The 12,539-nt window shown below is 37.1% G+C and overlaps 1 protein-coding gene across 7 annotated transcripts in view; it reads right to left on the bottom strand.

Moving 5' to 3' along the window:
• Positions 1–12,539, bottom strand: part of PSMD14 (proteasome 26S subunit, non-ATPase 14) — an 89,641-nt gene that overhangs the window by 55,267 nt on the left and 21,835 nt on the right. Inside the window, exon 1 of one of the 7 annotated variants that reach the window (XM_036254736.1) lies at positions 1,793–1,815. The exons of the other annotated variants lie outside the window; for them this stretch is intronic. Coding sequence (XP_036110629.1) covers positions 1,793–1,795 — 3 coding nt within the window. The 5' untranslated portion in view covers positions 1,796–1,815. Of the gene's footprint in view, positions 1–1,792; positions 1,816–12,539 lie in introns of those variants that run through there. 7 annotated transcript variants of the gene reach the window in all.

The following is a 12,539-nucleotide window of genomic DNA, read 5'->3' as shown; positions in this document are numbered from 1 at the left end:
ATCCCCCACCCTGGTCAGGGCCTTGTGGGAGACAACCACTCAATGTGTCCCTCTCATGTCAATGTTTTCTCTCTCCCTCTCTCACTCTATCTGAAGATAAATAGAAAAATATCCTCAGGTGAGAATTAAAATAATAATAATAAATAAATAAAAATAAAACATAACCTTTAAAAGAAATGTCTTTTCTTGCCTTGGCCAGTGTGGTTCAGTTGGCTCAGCATTGTCCTATGCACCAGTTGGATTCCTGGTCAGGGCACATGCCCAGGTTGCAGGTTTGGTCCCCGATCGGGTGTTTCTCTCTCACATGGATGTCGGTCTGTCTGTCTGTCTCTCTCTGCCCCTCTCACATCCTTACTCTCTAAAATCAATTTAACACACACACACACAAGTGCCTTTTCTTATTATCCACTTTTGCCTTTATGAAAAATATTCAGCACTTTAAAATGTAAATCAAACATGCTTAAAAGAAACACACAGATACAAGACAATAAGGGAGGTGATGTGTTTTTCCATACAAAATGTTGTCTTACAGTAATATGCAGTATCTCTTTGATTTACAGAATTTAGTACAAATGTTATATCTGACTCATAGTCTTTAGGCCAGGGACTATTTCTCTTTAATATAGGGTTCTCAAAACAAATGTTCTTTCAAAAAATAATATTATAAACCTGATTATCTGACATCCAAGTAATGTGTACCACTGGAAGAGAAGACAGTTCAAGGCTGGGATTATCTGGATCACTGATCAAAGGAGCTGAAGGTTAAGTGGATGCTACTGTGATCAGCTGTTAGAGAACGAAACAGCCGTAAAGCCAGGCTTTGGAGCTTTTAACAAAGAATACTAATAACCTTGCCATTCTGAGTGTACCTTGCTCTATATATTTTCAAATATATTATATTTGCATCTTGCTTTATATTTTTCAAGTATGTGATTTGTCAAACCTGATGAAAGAAGATCAAGGAACAATATATAAGAAGAAAAAAGCACCATACAGAGGAAAGGGAATTTATTTTTTAAAAAAGTGAATATGGGCATGGCTAGGAGAAAATAAGAAAAAGTAAAAGAAAAAGAAAGATTTGGGAAAGCTCTGTGTGCCATACACAATGATATGCATCAGGTATATGATGATTGTGGAGTTAGTCCTTAAAAGGTATGTAGATGACAGATAATACAAATAAATATAGAAATGAATATATAATTGTAACTTGGGTTTGGTACCAAAATAATAAAAGAGCATAAATAAGCCTTGGGGACATAATACAAACAATTCTTATTTTCAAAGAGCCTCCCCAGAAAGCAAATAAATAACAAACATAAAAGCCAGTGGTTCTTAACCCTGTTTATTCATCAGAATCACCTGGAGAACTTAAAATATTCTGATGCCTGGGCCCACCCTCAGATATACTGATTTAAACTACTCTGGGGTGAGGCCCAAAAATCTTTTTTTTTATTTTTCAGCACCCGGAGTGATTCTTTGTTAGTGTCCTGTGAATAATTTTAAGACCAAAGCACCCTGGCAAATGGTCACTCAATTCACTCAAGTCCTTCTTATAAAAAGAGCACAAATAAAAGTTACATCTGAATAATATATACACATATTTTTATTTTTGTTGGAAATCCGGATCTACTTTGAAATAGCTTCTCTCTCCAAATACCTAACTAATCATTCATTAACCAACAAATGTTGTTTATTTTCTGCAAGACAACATTCACAGTTCAGAGCACATCGTGTATAAGACCCTGCTGGTCTCTCCAACCTCTGCTCCTGGTATAACTAACAGTGGACTCACCATGCATGCCCTGAGTAGCACTCTTCGGAAAGAAGCACTGGATTTTCTTGGCTACGTTACTTTTCTCCTCATCGTGTCATTAAAGTTCCCATTAAGTAAAACACTCTGTAAGGGCTCAGCATTTACTTGTTTGTAACTTCACATGGCATCTGGGGCAGTGCTCTGCATATTACTATTGCTCCCTGATAGTATACCTTAACAGAAAAGCCGTTAAGGTTAAGAGGATACTGACATCATGGAAAGAATTCCACACTAGAGAAGGATTATCTAATATACACAAGAAAAGATGCTAAATAAATAACCTTTCAATCTCTTCATAAATAAATGCAGTTTTAGCTTTTATTTTGATCACTATCTCACACTAAAACATGCCAAGCAGGTATTCTGATGCCTCTGTGAGCCAAGAATACATGAAAATGCCAAAGGCAATCCTTTGCTTGTGTGGTCTCCATTAAGAACTTTAGATCCTGCCCTGGCTGGTTTGGCTCAGTGGTTAGAGTGTCGGCCTGTGGTCCGGAGAGGCCCGGGTTCGGTTCCCACTGAGGGCATGTGCTTTGGTTGCAGTTTGTCCCTGGCCCTGGTTGGGGTCGTGTGGGTGGCAACCACTCGATGTGTCCCTTTCACGTCGATGTTTCTCTCTTACTTCCTCTCTCTCCCTCCAGCTCTATCTGAATAAAAAAATGGAAAAATGTCCTCGAGTGAGGATTAAAAAAAAAAAAAAGAACTTTAGATCCGGCCCTGGTCGGTTTTGCTCAGTGGTTAGAACTTCGGCCTGCAGACCAGAGTCCCAGGTTTAGTTCCCACTAAGGGCAGGTACCAAAAAAAAAAAAAGAACTTTAGATCTCTTCTCCCAGAAGGATAAGTATATTCAAAGGATAGAATAAGTGAGAGGCTAGAGAAAACTACTGTTTTCTTAGAAAGTAACAAGAGACTGAGATATGAAATCAATCAGGCACCAGATGGGGCATAGGAGTTATTAATTTAAAGAGCTGATCTGTCTTAGGCCTAAGAATAGAAAGTTGCCTTCCTGGGAGGGGAGAGGCAAATGAGGCAGGTAGGTGAAGGAAAGAGAGAGCCAAGTGACAACTCTCCACAGAGTGAACGACTAATGTTTTTTCTAACTAACCACTGTTAGTGTGCTTCTTTTAAACTTTCTTTTAAAACTTAAACAATATTTAAGAGATACAAAACTATACCTAGTAAGTAATAAACATACCACACAGCTTATGAAATAAAACATCACTAAAACAGTTGGGCTGAAGCTCCTGTTTCATCCTCCTCGAATGACTGCATCTTCCCCTTCCCCAAGTTGCAGCCACCAGTCTAATTTTGGTGATTATCGTGCATTTCTTTATACTTCCACTTAATAAGTATACACAGGTAATAGACTGTATGGTAATTGCATGTTTTTAAAATTGTATATGAAAACTTCATGTAGAATGTATTATTTTTCCACTTGCTTTTTCCCTTCATTATGTTAGTATGGATTAATCATGTTGATATGTAGATTACCTACTTTACAGAATTCCTTTGTTAAGTGTAATTAGCTTTGAATTACACTTTGAATTTTCCCACTAATGGACAATTAGGCTGTTTTCAATTTTTGACATTATATCTAGAGATCAACAAACTATTACCTGTGGGCAAGCCTGCTGGTTGTTTTTGCAACAACAAAAAAAGTTTTACTGGAATAGAGTCAAGCCCATTCATTTTTGTATTATACATGGCTGCTTTAACACTACAATGGCAGACTGGAATTGAGTAGTTGCTACAGAGACCCTTGATATTTACTGTCTGGCCCTTTAAGAAAAGAATACTGACCTCTGTTATAAACAATGCTATTATGAATGTCCTTGCATACATATGGGACATATAATTGGGAAAAGATCTGCTAGGCTGTAGAGTAGGCAAATCTTTACCATTTCTAGATTTTACAAAAATGTTTTCCAAAATGGTTGTACGCTTGCCATTAGCCAACATGCATTTAGGCTATTTGTGTTTCTTCCAATGTTCATATCTTTTGCCCCTTTAAAAACAATGTCTTTTTTCTTACTGATCTGTAGGAGCTAAATATATAAAGAGAGATAACTAATGCTTTGTCTACTATATATTAGATGTCTTTCCCCATCTGTGGCTCACCTTTTCTTACTACATTTCTCCATGCCTGAGGTGCATCTGAAAAATGCAGGTTATAACAGCCCAAATTCATATAGTTGTTGCAAATATTATGAGTTAATACACTTAAAGTACTTAGAACAGTGCCCAGCACATGTGAGTGCTTCACAAATGTTAAGTTTATGTAGTACTTCTGAATGCTAATAGCACTTCCCGTTCATTTGGTTTCAATTAACTATTCAATTTCAGCATATTTCCCAAAGAAATCTAAGTACAATTTTAATACTGATCTCTCTGAAGTTCAAGCAGAAAAGCGCACTCCATCTAGAATATCCAGCCCAACACAAAATCTTCCCATTAAAAAGTAAATAAAAGAGCCCTGGCTGGTTTGGCTCAGTGGTTGGAGCATTGGCCTGTGGACCAGAGAGTCCCGGGTTAAGTTCCCGCTAGGGGCATGTATCAAAAAAAAAAAAGTAAATAAAAGAGATATCTGCTTATGTCCAAGATAGAATAACAGGAACTAAATTTATATTCCCACCTGAAACAAACAAACAAACAGATGAAACAGGAGCTTGTTAAGACACTGTTGTTGATTAGGCAGCAAAGGACAGTGACCTCTGAGAACCAGAAAACAAAGGAGGTGAGCCCAACTACTACCCAGTTAACTGCCTTGAAACAGTTTCCAGGCTATAGTCCAGGGGAAAGCAAACAGGCAGGGCCTAGAGATTCTCTGAGTTTAGGTGATGGAGCTGAGATTACCGAGAGATCCAAGAAGCTAGAATTATATATGGTGACGGAAGACGGTTTGACTTTGGTGGGCACACAATGCAATATACTGATCAAGTATCATAGAAATGTACACTTGAAACCTATATGACCCTATTAATCAATGTCACCCCAATACATTTAATAAATAAAAAAAATTTTTAAATGCCCTGGCTGGTACGTCTAAGTTGTTTGAGCATTGTCCCATGCACTGAAAGGTTGCTGGTTCGATTTCTGGTCAGGGCACATGCCTAGGTTGTGGGTTCATTACCCACTATCAAAGTATGTATGGGAGGCAACCATTCTAGGTTTTTCTCTCATATCGATGTTTTTCTTTGTCTATCTCTCCCTTCTTCTCTCTCTCTAAAAACAATTAAAAAATGTTTTTTAAATAATAAAAAAAATTTTAAAGGAAAAAAATTCTGATACATGCTATAACATGAATGAACCTTGAAGACACTATGCTAAGTACAACAAGCCAGTCACAAAAGGCAAATGAGGTATTACTCTGTTTATATGAAAAAGTAGAATAGTCAGATTCACAAAGACAGAAAATAGAAGCATGGCTGCCAGAAGCAAATGTATTAACAATGATAACACGAAGTTCCAGATATAAAGTATACTATTTTAACATTCATGTACTGCAAGTGAAGTAGTATATCACCCGGAGGTAAACTGATAAGTTAAAGATGTATGCTATAAACCTTAAAGTAAGCAATAAACACAAAACAAATTATAGTGAGAAATCCAACAAAGGCAGTATAATGGAATTATTAAAAATTCAATCTAAAAAAAGGCAGTACATGAAAAATACAACAAAAGAACAAACAAGAAAAATAGTAAGCAAATAATATGATAGATTTAAACTTAATCACATTGATAAATGTATTAAATGTAAATTACCTACATATCTCAATTAAAAAGTCAAGCTTATAAGACTAGTGTGGAGGTTCTTCAAAAAATTAAATGGAATTGCCTTATGACCCAGTGATTCTACTTCTGGGAATATATCCAAAGAAACCAAAGACACTAATTCAAAAGAACATATACACCTCCATGTTTATTGCAGCATTATTTACAATAAGCATGAATCAATAAACAAGTGGAGCCCTGACAGATTGACTTGGTTGGAGTGTTGTCCTGTACACCAAAAGGTTGTGGGTTCAATTCCCAGTCAGGGCACATACCTGGGTTGTGGGTTTGATCCCCAGTGGGGGTGCGTAATAGGAGAGGCAAACGTTCGATGTTTTTCTCTCACATCAATGTTTCTCTGTCTGAAAATCAGGAGGCAAATTCTCAGGTAAGGATTGGAAAAAAAATAGATGAGTGGATAAAAAGCGGTGGTACATATACACAATGGAAAACTACTCAGCCATAAAAAAAAAAAAAAATGAAATTTCACCTTTTGTGATGGCATGGATGAACCTACAGGGTACCATGTTAAGTGAAAGAAGTCAGACAGAGAAAGACAAATACCATATGATTTCACTAATGTAAAATCTGAAGAGCAAAATAAACAAACAAAATGAAAACAGACTCACAGATACAGAGAACAGACTAATGGTTGACAGAGGGGAAGGAGGCTAGGAAGATGGGTGGAAAAGATGAAGGGATTAAGAAGTACAAATTGGTAGTTCCAGAATAGTCACAGAGATGTAAATTACAGCATAGAGAATAAAGTCAATAATATCATAATTACTATGTATGGGGCCAGGTGGGTACTTGAAATATTGGGGAACCACTCTGTAAAGTACATGATCGTCTAACCACTATGCTATATATCTGAAACACACAGAATATTGAAAAATAATTTTTTTTAAAGTCAAGATTATAAAAAACAAACAAGACCTACCTATATGCTGCCTATAAGAAAGGTACTTCAACTAGGTTAAATAAAGGCCTAAATAGGTTAACAAAAAAAGTATAGGCAAAGACATACTACATTAACACTAACCAAAAGAAAGCTGGACTGTCTACATTAATATCAAACAATTTCAGAGCAAAGAATATTACAAGAAGTAAAGGTCATTATGTTGTGATAAAGGGTCAACATGTTAAAGGATATGACACAACCCAACATACTTTCCTGATGAAAACTCTGAACAGAGGGAACTTCTATAACCTGATAAGAGCATCTATTAAAAACCATACACCTAATAGCATGCTTGATAGTGAAAAGAATGAATGATTTACCCCCAAGATCATGAACAAAACAGAAATGTCCCCCTTTATCACTTTTATTCAACATTTTATTGAAGATTCCAGTCAGTTCAGTAAGGCAACAAATAAAAGCCATTCAGACTGGAAAAAAGAAATAAATTCAGTATATAAAAAAGATGACAATGGCCCAGCCAGTGTTACTCAGTGGATTGAGCACTGTTCCAAGGACTGAGAGGTCGCGGTTCAATTCCTCGTCAGGGCACATGATCAGGTTTTGGGCTCAATCACCAGTAGGGGGCATGCAGGAGGCAGGGAATTGATATATCTCTCTCCCATCGATGTTTCTATCTCTCTCTCCCTTCCTCTCTCTTAAAAAAAAATCAATTAAAAAGTAAAAAAAAGAAAACATGACAATATACCAATATATTCCAATATACCATAAACTATTCAAATACAAGCAATATAGTATTTAGACAGTGAAGCTGCTAAAATTTAACCTTTGGCTGACAAGCAAGGTACCATGTAAGAGCTCAAAATGTACAATTTTGCCAGCAGATATACAAAAGTCCTCAATTAGCAAACTAAACTACGTACGGATGGCTACGTGCAATTTGGAAAAGTCAAGTGAAAAGGTGGAGAGTGCCTGTACTTACCAACCTAAAATGGGCTAAGCAAAGCTTTCAAATGTTCTGCCAAAATTCAACATTAAACACAGGCCTCTGGATTTGTTATGGTCTAATTATTAAAATAATAAGTGATAATAAGGTTATCATTATGTACCACTCTTAATTTGAGCTCCTAGCACTATTCTAGAGGTCCATTACATACATTATCTCTACTAATCATATAATTCTGCAAAGTAAATATTGCTGTGCCTATTGTACAAGTAGGGAAGTTGAGGCTCAAAGTTAACCAATGTGTTCAAGGTGATCAAGGTAAGTGGTGAAGTCTAAATTCAAAGCTGCCAGTGTTGTACTAAATATCCTTTTGAAGATATTGAGCTAGAAACAACTTAAGTGTATATCAGTAAAAGATTGGTTAAATAAATCATGATTCATCCACAAAATGGAATAGCAAACAATCATTTAAAGAAAATACAGCAGACTTTATATGTATAGATATGGGGTGGGACAACTCCAGCATATATACTATAAAGAATGGACACTGTACTGTCCAATATAGTAGGCACTGGCCACATGCAGGTATTTAAACTTAAATACTTTTAAATTCAATTTAAACATTTAGTTCTTCAGTTAAACCACCCACATTTCAAGAACTTGGTGCCACACGTGGCTTGTAGCTACAATATTAGGCAGCTAGGTATATAATATATTCGCACCCTCACAAGAGTTCTATTGGACAACAATAATATAGAATATCTTTGGAAGGACAGAAAGAAACTGGTAACAGTTATTGTTTATAGGGAAGGGGAAGAAACAGTCAGGACACTTATTCAACATATACAGTTATAATTTCTGAACTCTGTAACATGTCATATACTAATTTAAAAATAATTATTTACCTATTTTGAAATACCTTGTTTAGTTCTTCAAAAAGTCCTTGATTTGCTAATTAGAAGCAAATAAAAAAAAAGGCTTAGAAGTTCTGAGGCATAACAGATAAAGGATAAAAGGTAGGAAACATCTCTTCATGACTTCCTAGAAATACATCTGACCACTACCCTAACTTTATTAAGCATTTATCTATTCACGATACTATTTGGGATACCATGCAAAGTATTACAGACTTGATATTTCTGAGGAATTGAGGGAACAGGGCCAGAAAAAAATATCAGAAGAAAAATGCTTATAAAGCACTTGAAAGAGTAATTGTGGTTAAAAGGCACAGGGGAAAGTTCTGTTCTTTTGGGAAGGAAGACACAGGTCATACTCACATCTATTAATCTTTTCTTTTACTTCCATTTAATGCTCTACAGAAAAGAACTGAAAAGCAACATAGTCTTTCAGTTCTGCTCTGAGATCACTGTCCTTCCCCACCTCCCCCCAAATGTTGTATTTCTTCAAATGTCATAATATACGGATTTAATTGCTATATGCCTCAATTTCCTCACCTGTAAAACAGAAACCTGTTGCTTAACCAACAGTATTTAATAACTACTGGGCATTATTGCTTTAGGAGACGGAAGAGGCAAATCTTGGAGAACAAAAAAGGCACAGAGATCAGGTACTACAAATAATAAACAACAAAACATTTGAATAGATACTTCTCTCTCATTAGAAGATGGTCAGCTTAGGGAGGTTAAAAAGCCTGGCAATGATGCTAATATATGAAAATTGACCCTGAAAGAAAAATGAACAGGAACAGGATCCCAAACTATCCTCTTCCCTGCACATTAACACAGCATTTTCTTTCTTTCTTTCTTTCTTTTTTTTTTATCCTCACCTGAGGACATTTTTTGTTCAGCTAGAGTGGGAGGGAGAGAGAGAGAAAGAGAAACATCGATGTGAAAGGGACACATCAAGTGGCTGCCTCCCGCACGACCCAACCAGGGCCGGGGACAAACTGCAACCGTGGTACATGCCCTTAGCGGGAACTGAACCTGGGTCTCTCTGGACTGCAGGCCGACACTCTAACCGCCGAGCCAAACCAGCTAGGGTAACACTGCATTTTCATTCACTCATCTTACACCATGGATCTCAGCCACTGTTTGAATCAAGTATAGCTCAAGACCACTGCCTTTCATTGTTTCCCAATACATACTGCCTTTCACAGTGATTTTGGGCAGGTCAGAGATGTGTGCCAGGGCAGACAAAAGGCCAAGGTGGAGTCCACAAAGTGACAAGGACATGAATTTGTCCCCATACAGCCTGGTGACCAGGAAGCCTGGTCAAATTTCAGGAATCTGGGTTTGTAGAAAAACAAAATCATGGTATAGTACTATCAGATAGGAATGTTATTCAGGGATTACAATATCTAATCATATCCACAATCATTCAAAGAAGCCTACTTACTAAAGAAAATGTCCTATAAAATATAAAACCAAACAACAAAGATGTGGCATAGTGAGAAAGAACATACGACATTTTCAGAAATTTATATTTTCAAGTTATTGTTAAATTTTAAAATGTAATATTTACCAATAACTAACTTAAATCCTTAAAAATTTATAGGGCAGATGTTTAATTCATTTCACACAAATACTACTTGTAGAAATCTCAACATTCATGTGGCCTTAGACTACATTTATTTAAAGGAGAAAGCCCTGGCTGGTTTGGCCCAGCGGTTAGAGCGTCAGCCTGCGGTCGAGAGAGACCCGGGTTCAGTTCCCACTAAGGGCATGTACCTCTGTTGCAGCTTGTCCCCGGCCCTGGGGTGGTCATGCGGGTGGCAACCACGCGATGTGTCCCTTTCACATCGATGCCTCTCTCTCTCTCTCTCCTCCCTCCCTCCCTCCCTCTCTCTCTCTCTCTCCTTCCTCCCTCCCTTTCTATCTGAACAAAAAATGGAAAAATGTCCTTGGGTGAGGATAAAAAAGAATAAAATACAATACAGGAGTAAGACATTTGAAAGTGAGTTTATATTAATGGGAAAGTGCAAAGAAACTTGCCAGTGTGTGCCAGCTCCATGGCCCACGAGCAATGAGCATCACCTGCCTGTGCCAGTCAGATCACTAAACAACATTACTGTGAAGGCCAGGAAAGAAGCTGTTAACACTGGTTTAATCTCGGCACAGGCCAGAGTAGCAGACTAAGCAGAACTTTACATCAGTGGCAGGTCTCCCAAGTTCTCTTGATGCCACAGAATTCATAAGTGGGATCAGTATGTTCTAAAAAAACATGGTACTGCAAAAGGAAATAAAGGTTCCACAGCATTAAGCAGTGTAATACTTGAAACCTCATCATCAAAGTGACAGTTTTCAAGTGCCATTTATGATGCCCTAGTCTGGAAACATCCCAGCTAACCCATCTGATCAACAATTTCACAGATGGAAGCACTTGATGGCTAATTGGCAAGTCTATTATTCAAATAAAACAGCTCTCTGTACCTCTTCTTTCATTATTACAAGTCAAGGTACAACAAGATTGGTCATTCAAATTAGCTTAATAAGAGAAGTCTCTTTCCCAAAATAATTTTTTTTTAATGAAAAAACATAGTTTGGCAATTAGTTTACAGGACTAATCAGCTTCTAAATAGTAAGAAAAATATTTTATAAATTAAAAGGAGTAAGAAACCTTCATTAAAAACTTGTACTATTTGTGCCCTGGCCGGTTTGGCTCAGCAGTTGGAACGTCGGCCTGCGGTCCAGAGAGACCCGGGTTCAGTTCCCGCTAAAGGCACATACCTCGGTTGCAGTTTGTCTCCGGCCGTGGTTGGTTGTGCGGGTGGCAGCCACTCAATGTGTCCCTTTCACGTCGATGTTTCTCTCTCTCTCTCTCTCCCTCCCACTCTATCTGAACAAAAAATGGAAAAATGTCCTCGAGTGAGGATAAAAAAAAAAAACAACTTGTACTATTTGTATCTTCTACCTTTATCAATATGTCAAGAAATACATTACCATAGGGACTGAAATGAAATATTCACACATTCCTTAAATAATCTTAAAATACAGACCAAATATTGCATCTTGGTATAAAGAAAAACCCTCTCAAATATTTTAGCTTTCCTAAAATTTAAAAAGCAGGCATCTTACTCTTCACCTATATGCAGTAAAAATTTCCAGACTATTTAAGGTGTTTTACTTTATGAAGCAAGTAGCCAGTGACCACACTATAGATATTATCCACCTGAGGAAATGCTGTAGATGTAGAACAGGCTTTGGCATTCAAAAGGCTTATGTTCCAACTCAACTTCCACTTCTTGTTAGTTCTGAGGCTCAACCCTATACTATGGCAATGATGATCCCTACCCACACAGGATTGCTGTGAGGAGTAAATGCATAGAACACCTCACATCAAACATGGGAGGCACTCAGCACTAGTCCATCTCCTTCCCCACCCCATTTCTATAAATTCTAGAAGGGAATACAACTGTCAAAATAGGTAGGTCCTCTTTACAGATCCATACATTTGCTCCAGATCCCACTGACAATTACAATCCCTATTGAGAGCATCTGTTATCTCCCTGCATTGCTACAATTCTCATTGCCCTCAAGGAAACTGCCAACAAAGAGCCTCGTAGAAAGACTGAGCTACAAAATATTTGAAGATCTCATTTAGTCTATAAAATAGAAATTAGTAATTGTATAATGTAACCAGAACCTGCAAATGGGAAGGAAGTAGTAGCCAGAAACTGTACAACCAAGTGCAAACTAAAGTAAAATCAAAATGATCTCTCCACAGTGACAAAGCTAGATAATGATAACAAAAATAATTCTACTAGGTAACGAAATAGTTTCCTATGAAATTAAAACAAACAAACAAAAAACACCTTTTCTATAAAACATAAAGGGGTGTTTTTCAAAACTAGGTTTATCTACTTTAGATAAGCATTTTGCTTCCAATTAGTCAGGCTCCGGTGTTTACATACTAGAAAATAAAGAACTAATTAACACTGGGCTACCACAGAAAGGTAAGAACGTAATCGAGTAAAAAGAGGGGAAATGTATATACAATGAGTAAGAGTGAAGTCTAACTATCACAATGATTAATTTACTCTTTATTGTCCCTAAGCCTTCCCATTGTACCCAACATATGTGGTATTCAGTATCCTGGAGGGAAGAGCCTGTGAAATCACTGGGAACAGTTTG

This window comes from Molossus molossus, unplaced genomic scaffold (genome assembly GCF_014108415.1).
Source record: "Molossus molossus isolate mMolMol1 unplaced genomic scaffold, mMolMol1.p scaffold_m16_p_11, whole genome shotgun sequence".
NCBI classification, from domain to species: domain Eukaryota; kingdom Metazoa; phylum Chordata; class Mammalia; order Chiroptera; family Molossidae; genus Molossus; species Molossus molossus.
Note: the sequence above shows the minus strand (reverse complement) of the source record. Positions and strands in the feature narration are given on the sequence as shown.